The sequence below is a fragment of a genome, unplaced genomic scaffold (assembly GCF_019419815.1).
Source record: "Pyrus x bretschneideri cultivar Hongxiangsu unplaced genomic scaffold, Pyrus_bretschneideri_v1 Contig18, whole genome shotgun sequence".
Taxonomy (NCBI): Eukaryota; Viridiplantae; Streptophyta; class Magnoliopsida; order Rosales; family Rosaceae; genus Pyrus; species Pyrus x bretschneideri.
The window spans coordinates 3,180,836-3,204,136 of NW_025999479.1; the positions used below are offsets into that span (position 1 = coordinate 3,180,836).

General features: G+C 36.9%; 2 protein-coding genes across 2 annotated transcripts; one reads left to right on the forward strand and one right to left on the reverse strand.

Moving 5' to 3' along the window:
- Positions 1-5,031: 5,031 nt before the first annotated feature.
- Positions 5,032-6,631, forward strand: LOC103932622. The gene has a single exon (XM_009342258.3). It carries the CDS (start codon positions 5,835-5,837, stop codon positions 6,444-6,446), a length of 612 nt encoding a protein of 203 aa, XP_009340533.1. The 5' UTR covers positions 5,032-5,834; the 3' UTR covers positions 6,447-6,631.
- LOC103932600 (pentatricopeptide repeat-containing protein At5g38730) lies at positions 6,096-9,625 on the reverse strand. Its single transcript, XM_009342229.3, has 2 exons — positions 7,091-9,625; positions 6,096-6,266 (listed from the first exon to the last, which is right to left on the reverse strand). The coding sequence occupies exon 1, from the start codon at positions 9,452-9,454 to the stop codon at positions 7,697-7,699; it is 1,758 nt and encodes a 585-aa protein (XP_009340504.1). The 5' UTR covers positions 9,455-9,625; the 3' UTR covers positions 6,096-6,266; positions 7,091-7,696.
- Between the last annotated feature and the right edge of the window lie 13,676 nt (positions 9,626-23,301).

Here is a 23,301-nt window from a genome sequence, read left to right on the forward strand (position 1 = left end):
AAATCAGGCCAAGAAAAAGACACTATTTATAAAACTGTATCAAATACTATACATTATTTATGAAACTGAATCTAATAACTAGGCACTATTTATGAAACACGACCAAGAACTAGAGACTATTTATGAAAGTGGACAAAAAACAAGGCTCTATTTATGAAATTGAACCAATAAATAGTATAGTACCGTTCAGTTTCATAAATAGTGTTCAGTTTCATAAATAATGTTCAATTTCATAAACAATGTAATGACCTTGCGCGTTAGGGTTTTTTTTTTTTTTTTTAATTGTGTCCTTTTCATTAAAATTTAAGTTTTTTTTCCTTTTTATTAAAATATAAGGACTTTTCATTAAAAAAAAAATTGTCCTTTTTATTAAAATATAAGGGGTTTTCATTAAAATTTAATTTTTTTTCATTAAATAAAGTTATAGCATGATTTTTTGTTGAAATAAACTTAGCTCAAACCATTTTCATGAAAGTTCCCTTCTTTTTTTCACTTTTTTGGGTTCATGTACTGCTCTCCCAGTCTATGATCAGAAATGTGGGATTGTGAAGATGGCCTTGGAGTGGTACAGAAATATTGTAGCAATAGTATCGAATACCAATACTCTACTAAAAAAATTTCAGTTTGGTACAATAGCGTGCCAATACTGATTGACACAAAATCAGTACAGTACGGTTGGTAATTCGGTTAGCACAATAATTTCGCAAAAAAAAATTCACCCCTAGACCCACTCCATCAAGATGGTCCCTCAAATTGAAAATCGATCAATGTAGTCCCTGAAAATTGATGTCACAAATCAATGTGGTCATTCTATCACAAATCTATCAAAAATTATGTTGTGTGCTGATGTGATACATAATTGGGTCCCACCACAAATCTAATTGAATATTGCCCCATCTTTATCCCCACATAATACCTTGCTTATTCCAGCATTACCAAACCATCTTTTATAGTTGGTCAAGTTACCGAACTATTGGACCGCATTGTACAAATGTTTTCAATTTTTTGTTTACTTTAGGTATCAAGACTCGGGAAATAAATGGGCGTAGTACTTAAAGAAGGCGGTTATATTATAATGATGACGTAGCATCCGGTTGAGTGAATCGAGTTCGCAGTTGTGGCAATGCAAAGATTAAAAAACTATGGTTGTGTCTCATACCCTGTGAGTTTTATTAGAACAATTTCATTTGATTTAGTTCATCCAGATGTATGGGATCCTTCCCCTGTCTCTACTCAACATGGCATACTGTGGTTTATTACTTTTATGGATGATTGTACCAGGATGACCTGGTTGTACACAACAAAAAATAAAAGTGATGTTGGATCGGTTATATTATCCGCACTCAATTTTCTCATCCTATCAAGGTTCTTCGATTAGATAACGATGATGTATATGTGAACTCAAAGCTTTCACAATTTTTTCAAGAAAATGGCATTCACCATGGACTACCTGTCCTCAGAGCCTACATCAGAACGTAGTAGTTGAGCAGAAAAATATACACATTTTAGAAGCTGCACGAGCTTTTCTTATTTGTGCATCAGCTCTTCAAACCTATTGGGCTGATGCAGACACATATATCATTTATATGATCAACCGAATGCCTACAAGGGTCCTCGACTCCCGTACTCCTCTGGCGGTATTAGCAAATCATGTGTCATTGCTTTCTTCACTCAATCTTACTCCGCATATTTTTGTTAGTCAGTGTGCATCTCCATAAGAACCAACAAAATAAGCCTGATCCCCGTGCGGTCAGATGTGTGTTTCTGGGCTTTGCTCCCCAACAGAAAGGATATTGATGTAATCCTCTGTTAACTCACCGTCTTTATGGCACTATGGATGTCACTTTCTCTGAGTCCGAAAATTTTCTCTCTACTAAAAACCCAATTATGCCCCTCAGGGGTGAGTAGTAATGATGGTCTTAATTGGTGTAATTCTGAATACAGTTGGTGCTACGGAGTCTGCCAGTGATCTCCCTGCCATCGAGTCACCCACTCCCGAGCCATCTGCCGCCGAGGAGGAACAATTCCCTGAAGCTGCCACTCCGGTTGTAAACAAAGATCATGATCAAGATGAACCTCCCCTCTCAATTCACTAGTACCACTCTCTCTCTTGTGGATATATCCCTGAGGCAAGTAATTCGGAAACTAGTACTTTATCTAATCATGTTGGTGTTGAACAGTTTTATCGTCTCCCTCAAAGAAAAAAATTGTGGGAAGCCTCCTGTTAGATTCTCCTCAGAAGGAAAGACAAGGTATGCCATTGCTCAAAATGTATCTACCCATAGACTTTCGCCAAAGTACCAACCTATGGAAAGAATAAAAAATGCCGACAAAAGTTGAAGAAGCTTTAAAGGATCCGAAGTGGACAGAGGCTATACAGATAGAGATGGAAGCACTGTAGAAAAAAAAGGGACTTTGGAACGTTGCATCACTACCGGAAAAAAAAAAAAAAAAAAAAAAAAAAAAAGAGCCAATAGGATGCAAGTGGTTGTGTACTATCAAACACAGCGCAGGTAAGACCATTGATTGATACAAAGAGAGGTTTGTTGCTAAGGGGTATACACAAACATGTGGTGTTGATTAGTAGGAAATGTTCGCACTGGTTACAAAAATAAGTACTATCAGAGTTTTGTTTTCTTTGGAAGCTAATTTCGATTGGTCGTTGAAACAGTTTGATGCTGAAAATACTTTTTTGCATGGAAATTAAGGTGTGTCGATTTTGTGAATAACTTTATTATCTGAATGACTCTCCAAGAGCATGGATTTAGGAGGTTTTCTCAAGCCATGAAGAAGTATGGCTATCATCAAGGTAACTCTGATCATACCTTGCTAATTATATATGTAGATAATATGGCTATTACAAGTGATGATACAGAAGAAATCAAGAGATTCTAGGGATACTTGGTTTCGGAGTTTCAGATGAAAGACATTAGAGGACTAAAGTATTTCTTGGGATTGACCTGGTGCAGTCTAATGGTGGCATATACTTGTCTCAACAGAACTATGTGCTTGACTTGCTGGTAGAGACAAGTATGCTAGCTTGCTAGCCGACGGATACACCGACTGTTCATAATCATCATTTGAGTATTTATCTGGATAAAGTGCGTATTAATAGGGGCAGACATCAGAGGTTAGTTAGGATGTTAATTTATTTACCACTTATACGTTCAGATATTGTGCATGTTGCTAGTGTTGATAGTCAATTTATACATTGTCCTAATGAGGAACATATGACAGCTGTAATGAGGATTTTGAACTATTTGAAGTCTGGTCCTGGTAAATATTTGATTTCTAGAAAATATGGACATTTGAAGGTTAAGGGGTATACTGATGTAGGCTGGGGTGAAAATGTGACAGACAGGCGGTCTACTTCAAGGTACTTTATGTTTGTGGTGGGTAACTTGGTTACTTGATGGAGCAAGAAACAAAATTTTGTTGCTCGGTCTATGATAGAGGCTGGGCATAGAGGATTGGCTCACGACATCTATGAGCTTTTGTGGCTTCGCATATAAGGGACGAAAATTGGTTTCAAGCCTCGAGGTACTATGAAATTTTATTGTGCTAAATAGGCGGCTAGAGAAATAGCAAATAATCCTGTCAATATGATCTTACCAAACATGTGTAGGTATCCCATTTGTGAGATTCAAAGAGCAATTAACAGATATGTTGACCCATGATGTGACAACAAGGGTGTTTATTGACTCATTTGACAAGTTGGGCTTAAGTGATATCTACGCACTAACTTGAGAATATCTGTTGGCGTGAGTCAACGATTTTGTATTTACTATAGAGTTATAATTTCCATGTAATTAGGGTTTTTCCTTGTACAGTTAACTCCGAACCTTGTGCATCTTTTTCACACAGTGGAGTTTGTACCCATGGTTCTCAACAAAAAGGAATTCCACCAACGATTGAAAATTCCAGTGGTTATTGAAAACAAATTTATCTCATGCCAAGGTGGATCGGATACTTATAAGAAGAATTACTATATATGCATATATTACCCTTTTCTGTTCTGTGAAGCACATTCCCTGTCTTCAACTTCAACCCTTTGGCCAATTATCATGGCAACTTCCCAATTACTTTAAGATCCAAAGCATGAACAACTAAATCTGCTTTGTGTCAAACCTATTAATTATACAAAAAAGCAAAGTGGGGATCCTGGTCTGTATATTCGCGAGGATACAATACTCTCTTTTTATCCATTCCTAGTGCGTTGTAAAGTTAAATCTTCTTGCACTTTAGGATGCCAGATTTTGTTAAGCTTTTATTTGCCCACTTCAAGTTTGTGAATATAGGTTATGGTGCTTTATCGTCTACTTTTAGGTTGTTTATAGATAATTATTTAGCACCACAAGTTTCTAATCTTTTGGGCAATCTAAGGTGATCTTCCAAGTTGTCCATAACCAATGGCAAGAATCTAGGATCAAACATTGAAAATATGTGACACTTTAAGCCCACTTATTTATATATTTTCTATTTTTGTGGTGGGGAGAAAGTTACCTCAACTTGCAATGCCACTTGTATGCAACGGTAGGTGTGGGGGTTTTATACAAAATATCTGCTTTACGTGAGACCACCACATAGTTAGCCACACGTGTACCAGCACAAAACGGTAAATGTGGGACTTTCATACGAGAGGACTTATCGGTATTAGAAGTAGAACTCTACACTTACGGATTGTACTTTATTTTCTTAATGTCCCGATGTGGGACTTGTATTCAACAATCAAATGACTAGAATCAAATTTATTATATCTGCAAATTATTATGATTAATTTTAATTTTACTTAAGAACTAAAGTTTTGAAACTCCTTCTAGTTTTTATACATTATGTGCTTCAAATATGTGGAAAGTATAAATGAAAAAGAAGAAATGAAGAATGGTATTACGATGGAGGAAAAGAATAAAGAAAAATTGAGGAAAACTAAATCTTAAAAGTAAAAACAAACTTGAATTAATGTTGGATTTTTCGTCTTTTTTCTGTATACTCTTATACATCTCTTTTATATCTCTCCGGCGATCAGTCCTCCATCTTATTCATCTCTAATTTCCACCATATACTTTTCTATGATCTCAAAGACAAAAAATAATAGTTAAAACCAAATGATTATCAAACATGCTGTTAGCTTTAAGAGTTTTTTTAACTAAAAACAGTTGCTAAGCATGTTTTCCGTTTTCAAAAAACAGTGAACAAAAATAGAAAACTGAAAACGAAATGGTTATCAAACAGTCCCTTTGTAAATCTTTCAGTCTAGGGTTGCAAAAACAAAACACAAGTTGTACATCAAAGTATTCCCATGTAAAAAGGTAACTTATAATCAGTTTATTAGCAAATCCCACAAGAATGCTGCACGGTCTGATGAAGAAATCAAAATGGAAGTAGCAGTGGGAGAACAAAACACATAGAACAGGCACAGGCACATTCCATAATTTATATCCTTGCATGTACAATGTACACGTGGCAGGTCCAAAAGCGATGTAAGCCAACCCTGGGGATTGCAAGTAGCAAGTAGCAAGAAGCAGCAAGCAAATAAGGGTTGTTTATATGTAATCCAGCTCTTCAAGAATCTCAAAGGGCTTATAATAACTCATCAAAATCTTCCACTCAATCTCGCATGATTCCCCAATATGAAGCCTAAAGCATTATCATTTATAATACTCCACTTCTGATCTTGCACGCTATTACTATTAATTTATGCACAAAAGCAGCTTCCTCAAAAAGCAATTCCACCTTCCCTCCAATATCCCATACAGCATATATAAACCACCTTCCCTTCACCAAAGAATCCATCAGCACTTTCTCTTTCTATCTACAACTCTCAAACACACACAATGACTCCTTCAAAATTTTCTTCCCTTGGGTGTGAACTGAGGATCATACAAGCAAGAAACACTGAATTCAAGACCACCGGAAACCTGTTTGTTCGATGCTCTCTTTCGGCAGGAAACAACAGAAGAATTATGCTCAACACCAGAGAAATCTCCGCCAAGTCTAACCTCGTTTGGAACGAGTCCGTCTCTTTGGAGTGCTCTGGAACCGAGATGTGCTCCATGGACAACATCCTACAGCAAGAAACTGTGGTTTTCGAGCTCCGCTGGAGGAGCACTGTGCCGGTTTTTGGAAGGATTGGAGGGTCACAACTCTTGGGCAGGACACAGGTTCCATGGAAGGACATCCTTGAATCACCAAACATGGAGTTAGACCAGTGGGTCACGGTGCTTCCAACAACTAGGCATGGCCTTGAAGGTATCAAATCGCCTCAACTGCAAGTAGGAATCAAGATTCGAGTTCAAGCAGATAATGAGGAAATGGAGAAAAAGAGGCAGAAAAACAGAAGGCTGAGTAGATGGGATGAGTGTGGTTGTGAAAGCGGTCATGGTCACGGTTGCACTTGTCCAGATTATGAAATTTTTGCACTAGCAGCTGCACTAGAGGCTTTTTAGGCACAATAAAATCGGCGTGTGTGCACAAAGAGGGATTTTAGTTGGTGTAAACATTCTTTGCTGTTTTTTTATTTTGTTTTCCTACTAGTATCGTACTCACCCATTTTCTTGTAGGACTGATGATTGTCAAAATTTATCTTGTAATTGTATATATGAATCAAACCATGAAAGGAAAAATCCAAAAAGACATTTGACAAAATAATGTAACGAAATTGTTCCATCAATTACAAAATATTACTGAAGTCTAGGCAATTGTGGACAATATTGACTCAAACCTAGGTTGTGAACTTGTGCCTTCAAAAGCATTGTGCCAAAACACAGCTTTTCCCATGGAGTGTTCTCTAAGGAAATTTTCTTTTTCTGAAAAAGCTTCCATCTTGGCACAGTTTTGTTTAGCATATCAGTAACAGGTATGACTAAGACCTCAAACTAAGGAAAAAAAACAATGACCCTAACCAGTTTTTTTTTTTTTTTTTTTTTTTTTTTTTTTTTTTTTTTTTTGAAAGATTCTCCATTTATTTGTTTGGCAAATCAATTTCAACAATGGCTCAGTCATTTACCAGTTCATCAGATTCCAATTCTAAGTTTTCTTTCTAAATTCCTAATGAATAGAAGAAAATGAAATATATACAAATATCACCAACCTATAAACACTGACTGCCGTATGTAGCTTCCGTTGTTTGAGCTTCACATATGCCAAACCAGAAGTGCAGATGAACTTGTCACCTTAAAACTGCAGCATGATGGATTGTTCAACCGCACGGACAACAATGCAGCTCTTCATACAATTACCAAACCATCTCACCACAGCCCAAAACCGCTGGTTTCCTGTAATTTATACCGCCCATCCTTAGTTAACCAGCACACCCTGGTTAGTTGTGTTGATGCCTCAGAAAGCCTCAGCAAAATCAGTATATCTGTTAAGTTACTCCAAATGGTAGTAGAGAGCAATTCCAATAGATAAAAGTGGCATGACGAGATTTGTTTCCTGATCAAATCCCACTAAAGACTGATCATATATCATAAACGTACTTGGTCATCAACAACATGAGGGACCAAAAAACCTCACTTGACCAGCAAAATTACTCAACAAGCACTTACTAGTCTCTTGGATTCTTCAGCAGTCCCATACACCTTTGGGTGCCCCGGTCAATACCAGTCTCCAACACCCTTCACAGGCAGAGAGGTTTGTGCTATAGCATGAAATATTGAACCTATAAGCAGGCTCCCGGTGACATTGCATCGTTCATTTATGTTTGCTGCATTTCCTTGGTAATAACATTTTTTGACATTAGGCCTCTCTTTACCATATGATCCCAAAACAGGCGTATGATATCATTATCACTGGCATAAGAAGCACTAAAAGATCTATAGATCTTGCGTGTCACCATCAACCTCTTCTTGTACATTTCATCTAGCATCGCTGAAACTACACAGGACTTTCCTGCTTTCAGGTAAGCATATGTAAGACTAGTATATATTACACTGTCTCCTGATATACCTTTCTCTCGCATAAGATTGAAAACCTTTTCCGCTTCATCAACCCTTTCACGTTTACATAACCTTCTTATTAATGCCCTGTACATAGAGACATCAGCACAAAGACCTTTCTCCGGTAGTCTTATAACTGCTGCTTCATTCCCCTGGTTACAGTAACCATCTATAATCCATGTATAGGTGCAATAACTAGGAGAAATTCCTGCACCAAGCATGCTAAATAAAATATCCTTAGCACTGTCCATCTCCAGAACCTGGCAAAATCCATGAATGAGTGCTTTATATGTAAACTCATCCAGCTTCAGTCCAGCTGCCAACATCCTGTCCTTCACATTGACAGCAGACCTCATATCTCCTATCTTACAATAAGCATTAATCAATGTGTTACATGTGACATTGTCAGGTTCAACGTTCCTATCACTCATCTCATTCAAAAGTTTATTTGCATCCCTCATCCTGCCTTGTTCACACAACTTGCGAAGAATTGAATTATAAGTAACAACTCCTGGATACAGTCCCTTGGCCTTCATTACCTCGCACAACCTTAAAGCTTCTTCCAGGTCATTCACTCTACAATACCCATCAATTAATGTGGTGTAACTTATATGGTTCGGAGTAGCACCTTTGATTTCACGAAAAAGTCTTACAGCCTCCCTCATCCTACCTTCTCTACAAAACGCATACATAAGAGAATTGTATGTCACCATGTCAGGGCTAACTCCTGCTCTTTCCATTCTATCCTGAACAGACAAAGCTTCGTAGTGCATACCCCTTTTAGAATACAGCGATATCAACGTATTATATGTGAAAAGATCAGGAAAGACACACTTGAATTCCATCTCACTCAGCAAACTCTCTGCCTTCTCTACATCCCCAGACTTGCAACAAGCATGAATCAACACATTGTACAAATGAACATTTGGCACAACCCCGGCCTTGATCATATTCTTGTAAACTTTCCATACCATATTAGTCATCCTACCTTTAACCAAAGAACTCAATAAGGCAGTACAAGCATGCAAATGGGGCTTAAACCCATGAATCCTCATGAGCTCCAAAACCTGAATTGCATCTTGGGTCATCTTAGAATTAGCATAAAAGATCACAAGCCAGCTCAAAACATGTGAATTCACATCACGGTCATCATTGGTCCGAACCAAAGCATTCAAAACCGACGGAGAGGACAAGAAATCCTTAAGGGCAATTTTTTCAAGCAGTTGGTGTGCAGGTTTGAAGTGCGTGTGCTTGGTGAGGATGTGAATCATAGTCCAAGAACATTGCAAGGAGTGCTTGCAAGAGGGAAGTGATTCGACCCATTTGAAGAAAGCCCAGGAAGGAGAAAGGCCATAGCCATGGAATGAGAGTTGCAGTAGTACCTGGTGAATGGTTGCCGAGCTGAGAAGAGAATCATTGTTGGGTTTCAAGAGGTTGCTCCACTGACCCTTTACTACAATTGCACACACACTGTGAATGAACTGAGTCTCACCGGTCAATGAAATTAAAGCAGCCATAAAAAAACTGAGAAGTTTCGGTGAAAGCTGTGGCCTCCGTGGGTTTTGGATCTAAATTTCTTCTTTTTAAATTTTACAGTGACATCTCCATTTGCGTTCATTCATCTCCAACTGAAGATAAAAAGAACAAAAGGGGTGAAAATAGTTGGTTGTTGGTTGTTAGGGTAAGGGCAGTCGCAGCGGCAGTACAACAAGACTAAATTACACCCTCTTCTACTTTTATTTTCTTCTATTATTTTTGTTTTTTTTTTTCTAGCATGAAATACTTTCGTTAAAAAACTTTGATAATCTTTAACATTACTCCACAGTATCATGCATTCATCCTCAACAAGTTTTACAAATAATAGTAGTTGTCGACGTATGTTGGCATAAACTTTCAGCATATGTTGATAGGAATTAATAGGTGCCTACTAGGTGTTAGACGAAATTGCCCAATAATTTTTTTTTATTGATATTATGACCTCATTACTTAAAAATCCTAACTACACCACTAGTTAGGGTTGCAAATTCGATAAAATAAACTGTAAAAAAACATGTTGATTTAAAAAAAAAAAAAAAAAACAATTCAACTTGGGTTTAAGAACTAGACTGAATTGTTCATACCAATGCGGGTTCCAGTTTTCATCTTGCCAGAACCACCAAAACCGAACCAAATCGTTTATTTATTTTTTTTTTTAAATATCTGATTCATTTAGCCCATTTTTTGTATAGACCCAAATATTAAGTCCAAGCCTAAAAGCCATAACTAAACCCTAATGTTTAAAGCTGGCATTATAGTTTCTTTTTCATCTCTTACTCTGTTCTTCTTTTGCGCCACACCACTTTCCATGGATGGGCATAAAAACCGTCAAACCGGAAAACCGAATCTAACCATGACAATAAAAAACCGTAAAAAACCACATTGACCAAAAAAAGTCAAAACCGGAACAAAAACCGAACCCAACCGTTTCAAACGATTCCTGTTCCGGTTTGCAAATATTAAGAACCGAAAGAACCGGACCGAACCGCTTTTAATATAAATTATTGTTTTATTATTATTTTTATATAAATAAGACATTTTTCCAAGAAGACCATGTGCATAAGCCCAATATTTTCTTCACTTCTCTCCCCTTCCTTTGTTGTTTTATCACTTTTTTCCCCTACACTATTTTTCTCCATTCTTTTCTAGTATATTATACACTATGTACATTTTAGTTTTAGTTTAAGATCTACACTTTGGTCTTGATATAAGCCTTTCTATCTTTTGATTTATATTTATATGCACACTTTCTGTCTTCCGATCACAAATCTTGTAGATCTAGTAGTGAAAACTCAAATTTACTTGAATTTGTGGTTGAAATATGTGTTTGGTATTAGAAGTAGAATATTAGAAAAAAACATATATATAATTTTGGTTAAAACCGTAAACCGGCATGAACCGAACCAGAACCGTCATGAATCAAACTGTACGGTTTTAGTAACAAATTTAAGCAGAACCGCACCAAACTGAACCATTGAAATTTTCCGATTCCGATTTCATTTTAAGAGTGAATCTAGGCTGAACCGAACCGTGCCCATCCCTACCACTTTCTCATTTTCTTCAGTTCTTTTCTTCATTCTTTTTTTCCGTTCTTCTCCTCATCCATTATCCCAACACGTAACCTCCATCTTATTTTAACCAAAACATAAGTTTTCTTTTTTATGAACTCTGCTTGATGTTTTATAATGGTTTATTAGAATTTATTTTATTTAAGAGTGTTGTAAGAAGTAATTGTTAGGACTCATTAGTTGAATTTATACTTCTTGTTGACACATATTTGTGTATGTATGGCATTCTCTCGGTATTGGTGGAGTAAAACTAGCTAGAAGTGGACATAAAAATCGAGGAAGTAGAAGATTCTAAATATGTGTGTATATATATATATGTATCATTGTAAAGAGTTATGAACAAAATGAAAACCGTCATGAACCGAACCGTACGATCAATAATAAATTTGAGCGAAACTGTACGTTGATATTTTTCGATCCCGGTTTTGGTTTGAAAGTGAATCAGAGCTGAATCGGACTATGCCCTCTCCTAGTTAGGGTGTAGAAAATTTGTGGGACCCGTTCTGCACACCAAAGTTTGTAGACCTAAAGTGTTTCATACCGACTTTTTAAACAAGGAAACAAATGAAATTTGTTTTCGCAAATACACCTGGCCATCCTATTTTTCGCCCTACAGGTAATTTAAATTCAATCTAGACTAAATCTGAAAATTAACTGGCTTACTGTTCATAAATATAATGTAGTTTTAATTTATCCCTGTTTAATTTATGTTATTCCAATATTCTTCCGAAAACTTTAATGAAAAATTTCTGGTATTGTTCACTTTAACGAAAAATCATATTTTTACACTAAAAAGTCAATCCTAGTACTATTCACTTTACCATTTATTTTGTCATTTTCGTTAAAACTTAAAGTTTTCAAACCATTTCATTAGTTTTCCTTATTCTTCCGTTTGAGAAACCATTGTGATTCTAGATCGTCCATTTTTGGGGCACTATGCTCCAAATTAGTCCGTCTGTTTTATCTTCTCCTTCCTATGCTGAACATATTTACAGGAAAATAGAAGGCTATTGTCGATCCCAATAAACTTCTGTACTTCCCAAAATCAAGCTCTTCTCAAGTTTAATTTCTTGAAAACCAAAGTTTCATTATTTCAAAACTTGACAATGATGACCAAATTGAATCAATGCTTATTATCATCAGGGAGAGTCACTAATCAAGTGGAGTTACTCATTATGGGGAGTTTTCAACAATACACTTTAATGGACAAATGTGCACTATGCTTCTTTTTTTTTCCTTTCGACCAAGTTTCTAAACCATTAATTTTTCGTGGCAAGGTTTTAGCGAGGCAACATTATATACCACCAACACCGTATCAATGTTTCACAAATGTGGTGCCCTATTATTTCTCATTCGCTTAGGTTTTTTCCAACTGGATTTCCCAAGCAAGATTTTATCGAAACAACAATCCTTGATTGGTTAACATTCAAGTAAGAATATTGTAAATATTATATATTACGTGGTTGTTTACTTTTGGGTCAGTATGTAATATGTAATTAGTCAGGACATTTTCTACGTAAATCTTAATCCTATAAATGGCACTCTAATGAAAAGAAAAGTACACTTGGATTTTCTCCTCTCAATCTCTCACTCATGTCTCTCGTCTCTTGTTCTCTATTTCTTATACTTTATCTTCACGTCTCTTGTTCTCTATTTCTTATACTTTATCTTCAACACCCTAAATTATTATCTAGTCGTCACTTTATGTCCCATGTTGTGGATCACGTTTGTTCAATTCAAATTCGTAGTGTTTTGAGTTTGAGTCGTATTAAATTTGGTCATTTCGCACAAAATTTGTAGTTTAAGTAACATTCATCCTTACACCTGATATCCAAGATCTTCAATTTTCCTTTCTCTAATATCATTTGACCTCGTTTAGTAGCTCGTATAATAAACTGATAGTAATAATAATACAAATTCGGTTATTTGGTGCGCTTATATGTGAAATAACTACCTGATAAAATAATCTAACCCCACTAGTTTAATACACCTCACACCTGCTTACTTATCCTCTCCAAAACGTTGGTACATTTAATCAAAAAGGAAGCATGCTCACAGAAAACACGCTCGCTCGCTCTCTTTGTCCCTCTTTCGCGAATCTAGCTTGAACATCGTTCTCAAATCTCCTTCCTGTTGTCGTCGTTCAGCCATTATCCCTACCCCAAGTATTACCTGTTGAAATGTCCCACATCGACTGTATCAATGAGAAAATAAGAGTTTAAATATCCTAACCCTACTCCAACTAATACCAAGACTTTTTGTGATAAAACCCCACACCTGACGGATTGTGTAGTTGGTAATTACCAAGTTTTGGACATTATCGGTGTTGTTGGAAGTGAGCCGTATGGCTCGTCTCTCTGATAATTCTACATGGTATCAAAGACAAGGAGCGGGCCTATACTGTATTGTCATGTGATGGGTGGGTCCCCTTGGCCCCGCCCAATGATGGTGGGTTCCTTAGCCTCGCACGTAAGGTGAGTCTCCTTGACTCCACATGGTTATCGATGTGTGGATCTTTCACGTGTGACCAACTAATTGGGTCTCTCGTGAGGGGGCATGTTGAAATGTCCCACATCAACTGTATCAATGAGAAAATAAGAGTTTAAATATCATAACCTCACTCCAACTAATACTGAGGCTTTTTGTGATAAAACCCCACACCTGACGGATTGTTCAGGTGGTAATTATCAAGTTGGAGACAGTATCAATGTTGTTGAAAGTGGACCGTATGGTCCGTCTATCTGATAATTCTAAATTACCTAGGGTTATTGTGGCTCGCCTCTCTTCTTTCACAAAGTCCCAAACCCTCTACTACTCTGAATCTTCTTTTTTCCTTTTATGTTTCCTTAGTTAAGACATAATTTGGTGAGTTTATTGAATCAAGACATCCTGGAAATTTGTGGGAGGTTGACGCCAAAGTGTTTAAAAGTTAGGAAAAACATTTTGCCAAAGTTCAAATGCCATACTCTTATTTCATTTTACATCTTCTTAAAATTAAATTTTATTTTTTACAAATAAATAATAACGGTTTGAAATCCTCTTATCCAATAGAGTAACATTATAAAATTGTAACAATCCGTCCCTAATTTTACGATGTTATTAATTTTAAAAGTGTTAATTGACAAAAATGCCCTAGATGCGAGATTGTTGACTTTCGTTGACCATCATTTCATGACCTGTACAAGCTATTATTTTATCGTATTCTTGAAGTACTTGACAGTACGAACGTGTAAGCGTAAGCAGAATCGAAATCAAAGTTACGATGGAGGTTTTACGAAACTACAAATCCGAAAGATACTTTTGTAAAAATTAATATTTTATATTTTATGTACATCTTTTAATTATTATATTAATATATTATTATTTTAACATTTCTCTGTGGGGATATTTTAATATTTTAATAATATTTATGGCCTGTGGGGCCTTCACCCACACTAAACTCTCCACTCTTCTCCTGTCACGTGGCTTCCTCCCCATCTCTCTGGACTCTCAAACCCTTTCCTAAGCTCTCCTCCCTGAGCTATTATCTCTTCCCTCTTTACTCTCCTTCACATCCCTTATCCCTCTGCAACCACCGAGGTCGCCACCAACTCGTCGGGTCAGCGAGTTTTCAGACCGTAGAACCACCACAATCTTCAACCATAAACACTTAGGACACCCATGTCCCTTTCGTGTCAGTGGCTGCTGCCACTATTCCTCGTCTCTCCGATGATTTTTTCGGTGAACCTCGCACTCCCAACATTTGTAAGGACTTGCACCACTCTGTTTCGTTATGTTTTTTTATTTCTAGCTTGATTTCAAACTCACACGAGTTTTGGGTAAGTTTTACACAAAGTTCAACTCAGGTTCATTTTTCTAGATTTTCCATCGAAGTTCGAGATTTTGTAAACCATTTCCAGCTAACTCCGGCCACAACAGGAGACCACGATGGTATATTCTTGTTCCTAGCATTCTTACTTTCATTTTTGGTTTTTAAATCATTGAAAATGATTAAATTTTGAACCCAAATCAAGCTTTGGAAGTTTTCTGGCCAAGAAAAGCTAGATCTGGCTTTCTCCTTTGTTGGGTCTGATGAGGGCTGTGCGACCTGCATGTCCAAATGGGTCAACCTGACTTGACGAAAAAAAAATAGGCCTAAGCCCAAACCTTTAGGCCGTTGTTTTAATTCGGCCTAGTTCTAAGAGCTCAAAATATTCTTTGGAATATTCTTAGAATATTCCTTGTGTTTACTTTTTCAGAATTTTCTCGGAAACCCTCTTAAACTAAATTTGGACGCCCCAAGTCTATTTTTGATGTCCATTTAGTGAAATTCCAAAGTATTAAAGTAGTTGACCACCGGGGTGGCTCGGTAGACTTTTTACAAAATTTACTCAGGACCCTTCTTAGTGTATTTCTGTAACATCCCACATTGACCAACGGAGATGGGGTGATGTGCCTTATATGTACATGTTCTGCTCCTTATAGCACGAGGCCTTTTGGAAACTCACTGGTTTCGCATTCCATCGGAACTTCGAAGTTAAGTAAGTTTGGGCGAGAGCAATCCCATGATAGGTGACCCACTGGGAAGTTGCTCGTGAGTTCCCAAAAACAAAATTGTGAACGCGTGGTCCAGAGCGGACAATATCGTGCTACGGCGGAGCCGATCTGGGATGTGACAGAATGGTATTAGAGCCACTCTGCCGTTCAATGTGGATGTGCTGGCGAGGACGTCGGGTGGATTGTAAAATCCCACATCAACCAACGAAGAGAGAGTGATGTGCCTTATATGTACATGTTTTCCTCCCTATAGTACAAGGTCTTTTGGGAACTCACTGGCTTCGCATTCCATCGGAACTGCGAAGTTAAGCGAGTTTGGACGAGAGCAATCCCAGGATGGGTGACCCACTGGGAAGTTGCTCGTGAGTTTCCAGAAACAAAACCGTGAGGGCGTGGCCCAGAGCGGACAATATTGTGCTATGATGGAGCCGGTCTAGGATGTGACAATTTTGACACACTGATTTCGAATCCACCGCCAGTTTCTCCAAATTCAAATGTTTTAATTGAGTTTTACTAATGGGTCTCTATTATGCTTAGGTACAATTAACATCGATAATCCGTATTTACTCGTTCGAACGGCTACGACTTCGCAAGTATCTGTGAGTGGGTCTTTTCTTTTATATAGTATATATATTATTTGGGTTTTCATACATAGATTAATAATGCATTTTTTAAGTGATGCCATATTTAAATTGACGTTATAAGAATTGTCACGATGATGAAAATTGTGAGATTATTATGAATCCCACGGGATGCACAGGTGTGCATATTATTATGGGATACCTTATTTATATTTATGGCAGTGAATAGTATTATGTCAACGTAAATTATTGATTTACCATTGTATGATTTCATTTATGTTATCTGCTCATCGTTGTTGCACCAGTATTAGTACTCGCCCAAGCCAAGGCCAGTCTTTCACGTGTATGTTCACATTGTACCGTACACTCACTTTGGATCCATTGTAGGTGCCAGTCATGTCCTAGATTGTTATAGGCAATTAGGACTTGTATGTGATGCGCATAACGCCAATCTTCACATGATTGTAGTACTAGAGCGTATATTATTAACACCCAGTCTTGTTCATGTCAAAATATCTTTGCATGAACTCGTGTTTCAGCATATGTTGATGAGCACTCGATATGATATGTTTGTTTATGCAAGATTGTGTGATTACAGAACATTAGATGTTTATTTGTGTAATATTATGACGTATTGAATTCTTGAGATATTGCAAGTTACGGTAAGTATTTTCATACTATACGTAGTATGTTTATTTTGGAAACTATAGTTGTTTTACGGTGAAGGGTTATTATGTTTTGAAAAGGTTTTACAAAGCTTTATTTTTAGGCCCACTCACCCTTATTTTTTGCCCCTCCAGGTTTTAGTAGCAAAGCTTTTGTGTCGATGAGGACTTTCTGGCAAAACGTTGTTATGGAAATACTCTTGACGGTATAAATCTTATCCTACCTTACTGTACTTTACTTATGCCCTAACATCACGTGTGAAATGGGTTCATTCCCGCTTACATGCTCACTCTTACCTTTAGACACTTTTAGGTTTAAATTTATTCACATTTTCTACATCACTATACATTATGGCTTCATCACCTTCCGATGTCAACAAACACAGCTTAATTTCAGAGTCCAGGTGGACATTTTGGATCGGGGTGTGTCAGTTTGGTATCAGAGCATAAGTTTGGGCAGTATTGCGTTCATCACAGCGTGATGTAAGCATTCTCGATTTTTGAACCTAATGTCGAATCTTGCCACCTTGTCGAGCACGAAAAGATTGTTTTGGCAAATGCCTTTAGACTCTAAGTGAAGAAATCCCTTTTCAAGGAAAGATTTAGATCGAAGGCAAGTTGATCACCCTAAAGTAGGGCTGATGTATCGATAACGATGTACCATTAGAGATTTACCCATCAATCCCACTACTACTTTCCAGCCATCATTACCTATCCTTCCCAAATAGGAAACCAAAAATAGTTTTGATTCTTTAGCAGTATCTGTTAGAATACCACCTATATGAGTTCCTATGAAATTTTATATTTCGACGAAGTTTCTGGAAATGTCTCGAATGACAATGTAGTGCTAAAGTGGTAGCACTTGACTGAAGAACATCTGGGGGACAGTCACTTTTGCTCCCCGATATCACTAATCTTCTCACGCACACTAATTATAACTCCGAATCTTCAGGAGGAAGATCGACTTACGTTAAAGTCCATTCTAACGTAGGTTGTTAGCAAATTCCTTTTCCCGACCTTAGAACACTTCAACCAACACTAGTTCACAAAATTCATTTGATGTTGTATTCGTTAATTCGATGAGTATAGGCATGAGAGTATGAATTGTTATACCTTCGATTAGCAGTAATCAATTTTCTCTAGAATCAATGAAACCACCTCTTAGGATCAGTTCCTTACCAATCATCTGAAACCATTCACCCGAGTGGGCTCTAATATGTAATCAGCCTATGGTGGTGCTACTAATTGACGATACTATCCGATATCTAGAAGCTGTCAACCAATATCTTAGCGGTATGATTTCTGATACCGAACACATGGTAGTATCTAGGAGTGATACCTTCGTGCCAGAACGCCGATTCACAAGTTCAGGGTTACGAACAATATCAAAATATCTTAAATGCGTTAATTAGCGGCACGACTGATAGATTGATTAACAGTGATTACCTAAGTCGAAGAAATTAAAATCGTGGAAACTTAGGACCAAGCCTTGTAGGAGGACAATAAACTCGTAGTTGTTTTAACCTTATCACCTATCTAGGTAACCAAAACTTCTTCGACTAGCCATCTTTCCGATCACTTCCATATGCAAACATTAGAATTGTAGCACTAGTTAAATTCTCGTTGTAAAAGCGAAATGAGTATTAAGAAAGTTACGAAAAATTTGTAGCACATGTCATAGATAAAGGAAGTAGTATTGTACGTTTCGAGGATACATATCTATGGTGTCATTTCTTGAAATTCTACCTGAGATACCACCAAAGCGGAAAGTTGAGTATACCATCAATCCACCTTTCTAATACCACACTTATTCTCCTTGCTTCATATTGAACAACTCCGACGTCATTGAGAACGTTAGTTACAAAGTTTACCAATTAGTAATTTACACAATCAGGAACCAAACACTTTATCTTGGGAACCTCAAACCTATTCGCAAAGGTGAAAGATTGAATTATAGGATCGTACCTAGACTTTAGCAACTCAATCGAGTGATGATTAAAACAGTTAACCCATACTTCAAATTGATGGTCTTTCCGACCAACTTTTGGTGCCCTAGTTTTCTTCCATAGCTTGATGAATTCGTAGTAGTCATACCAACCACTTTCTCGCCAACTTCAGCAACGAGATCAAATTTTCTAAACATCGATTGTCAACGTTATACCAAATTTCTCAAATGTTAGTTTTGTTTAAATTGGTACTCTTCTTGGGAGACGTGATGTGAAATCCCGTTCATGGATTTCGCTATTTTAAACTACGTATTTGTATTAACGAGATTTTATATTATTTTCAGGAATTTATAATAAATTTTGATTTTGATTAAACTAATAACGAAGTTTGAATTTTGGTCAGTAATCATTAAAAAAAAATCATAGACCTTATGAAGTCAAACTAAGTATAATATTATAGTACTCATGGCTAGGAACCTGGGGGCACAAGATGAAAGAGATTTGGATTCCGAACAAAGTTTTTTCTGGACTTTAAAGTCAAGGGTATTTTTGGTAAAATTCCTTCATTTCTAGATAAATCTAGGGAACTTTAACTAAAAGTTTCCGGTACTGTTCAATTTAACGAAAAACCATATTTTTACACTAAAAAGTTAATCCTACTATTCACTTTATTTTTTATTTTGTCCTTATCATTTAAACTCAAAGTTTTTAAGCCATTTTCATTAGTTTTCCTATAAATGTATTGGTTATTTAGGTTCACGGCGACGGATCAGGATCCTTTCTCCTGACCTTAAAAAATTGAGCATGCTGAGCAGACAATTATGGCCGTTGAAATTTGATCCAACGGCTACAAACAAGGGGACCTCTAAAAGTTATAATAATTGTAACCATTAAATAAAATTTCAACGATTACGATTGCTTGCTTAACATACTCAGTTTTTAAGGATCAAGAGAGGATCCTAATCCCATGGGGACCAACCCCCTCTTTTTGGGATCCGACTTCTCTCTCAGCTAAAGGAGGGGGGAGAGAAAACAAAAGCCATTGGGGGAAAAAGAAAAAAGAAGGGGGAACCGACCTTCTTCCTGGGGGGAACAAAAAGGAAAAACGAAGGGAGAGAGAAGGGGAAGCTGCGATGGGATTGGGAGGAAAGAGATGCAAATACTTTTGACAAGTAGGTGGGCCTCTTCTCAATAGCCAACCTAGGTTCTATTCATTCTCTCAACCCAAATCTCACTCTTCTTCCGCAGTATCATGAATCTTGATGCTGTCAGATATTTATTATACAACTTCATTCCAAATAGAAATATCAATTGGAGGATTTGATCAAGTTAGGTTTTAATTTTGTGTAATGGGATGTTCTTCGGCTTAATCGGGGTTGTTAGAGTTTAATTGATATCTGATTAGCTCAATTCAGGGATTGGAGGTAAGGTTTTTCACTTTTGTTAAGTGTCCTTTTGATTTGATTATGCTGTTGCCAAGTTTCTTCCATAAATTACATACAATTGTATTTAACGGTTCGGTTCATCAACTACTAATCATCGTCAAAAGCTATATGCATAATAGCTAGTATATATTCATATTTCTTAGCAAGTGTGTGCATATGTATGTATATGTGTGTGGATGTATATACTGGAACTAAACGAAGCTAGCTTTCACGGCATGAAACTATACACGTGTGTATATTTTTATATTTATTGTTTCAGCTATTTCAAGTAAAACATTTGTTTGGAGTTGATCAACCAAAACTTCTTTTGAATTAGTATTGTGGAATTAGCTTCACAAATCCAACCCTACGAGATTTCTACCTTTGCAAGACTGCTTTATATACGATATTACTTTGGTTGCTAATTGATTGGTTTCAAATGCAAGAAAGGATTAGGGAACAAACTACTTCACTTGTGGTCAACCTGTAGCTTGCATATATGGGTAAACGTTCCAAATTTCTTTATTCTTCTAATGACTGATTGTAAGTTGTTATTTACAGAACTAATATGGTTTATGGTTCAGAAAAGTAGGAAGTAGTAATTAGAGGGAAACCCGATGGCTCTTTCTATTTTGATTCATTGCTTTACACACACACACACACACACACACACATAACATGATATGTGATCTGTATAATAGGGATTTACAGTAACAATTATATGCCTATTGGTTTTTATGTATAGAGGCCGATATGGAGAAGGTTGTATATGGTATTTACTTATCATTTAATTAATTTCAGAAGATAGCTTACTTATATTTGACTTTTACATGTTCCATGTTTTCTAAAGTTGTACTTTTACAAATGTTATGTCGTGACCATGCTATTATTTACATATTGTTAGGTTAAGTGGAGTCGATAGTGTATATCCGTGAAATTGAGATTCATGATGAACTGATGTATGTTATAGAATGTATGATGTGACTGCACCATGAAGTAGTGGTACAAGGATGATCATGCTTGGTATATCCGCAATAGGGGACCATACGTATTTCAGGGGTGATCATGCTTGGTATATCTACGATGAGTGATCACTGCCTGCACAATTAGACTATGCCTATGGTTCTGCTTGGTTTATCCGCAATGAGGGACCATACGCATTATAAGAGTGATCATGCTTGGTATATCTGCGATGGGTGATTACTACCTAGAGCTATAAGATACAGTCCTACTTGGTATATCCGCTATAGGAGACTGTTAGGGGTGATCATGCTTGGTATATCCGCGATGGGTGATCACTATCTACGTTAGTAGACTATGCATATAGTTTTGCATGATATATCCCCAATGAAGGACCATACGCATTCTAGGAGTGATCATGCTTCGTAAATCTGCGATGAGTGATTACTACCTAGAGTTAGGATGTGGTCCTACTTGGTATATCTGCGATAGGGGACCATACGTATTTTAGGGATGATCATGCTTGGTATATTTGTGATGGGTGATCACTGCCTGCACGATTGGATTGTGCATATGGTTCTGCTTGGTATATCCGCAATGAGGGACCATACGCATTCTAGGGGTGATGAGGATTAGTTGTACTAGGTACATTTCAATATGCGACCATATTTTAGTTAGATTCAGTTGAGTGGTCAGGAACCCTTACTCTTGCTCATTTCCATAAGGTTAGTCTGATCCTAGATTCGAGTGAATAGGAATTGCTCACAGTAGATGTTGTGTTGATAAATTAGTTTTATCATGTTATTACTTGGAATCTAGTAGGGAATTATGTATAATTCCTTTATTAAATTTCATGAATTGATATGTGATCTTATTGATTGATTAACGTAGTTAAATGTTAATATCGGGCATCTTTGATTCTTGCAATTGATTAATTGGAAAGTTATTGTGGAATGATGTTGGGTATGATTGTTATTACTATGATCAGATTCATTGACCAATGTGGCTAGAAAATAATGTTGTGCTTCGTTGGTTGTTCTTTGAGATGTTGCATGCTATAAATTGCGGTATTGTGTTGAAACATAGTGATTTATGAGATGGATGAAATGGAAATCTTGATGGTCATGAGGGTTTGTTATGTAGCCCTGAATCTAGTAATTCATGCTTGTCAAGTCCCAATAATTGATTGAGGAATGCAATGCCTTTTTATTAGAACGCACTGGGATAAATGTCTAAGTTTAGTGAATGATGAACTACGAATGGCTTGACCCCATCTTAGGGTACGTAGGCAGTCTAACGCTAAGGTTAGATGTAGTCATGAAATAAAAGAAAATGAATGTGTGGTTAAATCATTGATTAGTTTTGGTCTTGTCTCGAAGAAGAGACATGATAAATAAACAGGGATCTGTTGACATCATGTGTCGATCTTTAATGTATGTCAGGATCGGGGCGTGACACGTGATCTCAGTAGACAATATTCTTTTATTTTTCCCAAAAGGTTGTAACGGAAGGAAGTTGAAATCCTCACGAAGTGTTGTGAAATTCGAGATATCTTTGGTCTTGTCGATTTTGTCGACAGTTTATTAGCGATTTCTCAGCTATAGCGTTTTTCCCCACTTGTTGATCGAGGAAAGGTAGTCTAGTTTGTGATGTTGATTATGAATAAAGTTCTAACAACCAAACTATTGTCTCACCCCACATTTGTTTTACATCTTTCGATGACATTGATCATTTTGAAATCCACGATGATGTTTTCTCTGGATGTTTGGCTATGTAGATGCAGCATGATGGATTATCACTTATATTTTCCAACAGTTGGAACCGTACGAAATGAACCATCTTACCCATGACTTAGAGTCAACCGTTACAATCTTTATTTGAAAACCAGAAGACACTTCTTTGTGGAGAACGTGTCCAAAACCTTTACCAACCATAGACTTCTCAAATACATCTTCACTTGAAATAAGCTAAATTTCTGATAGCAGCGATGGAAGAACCAAATGAATGTCTACAATTGCATTATTGTGTATTACCCTGGTTATGTAAACGTAGTTACTATTTACCACAGCAAAAGACATATCTACCCTTGAACACCTTCATTTTGTCCTACCTCATTTCAATTGAAAATTCATGACTATTGATATGACG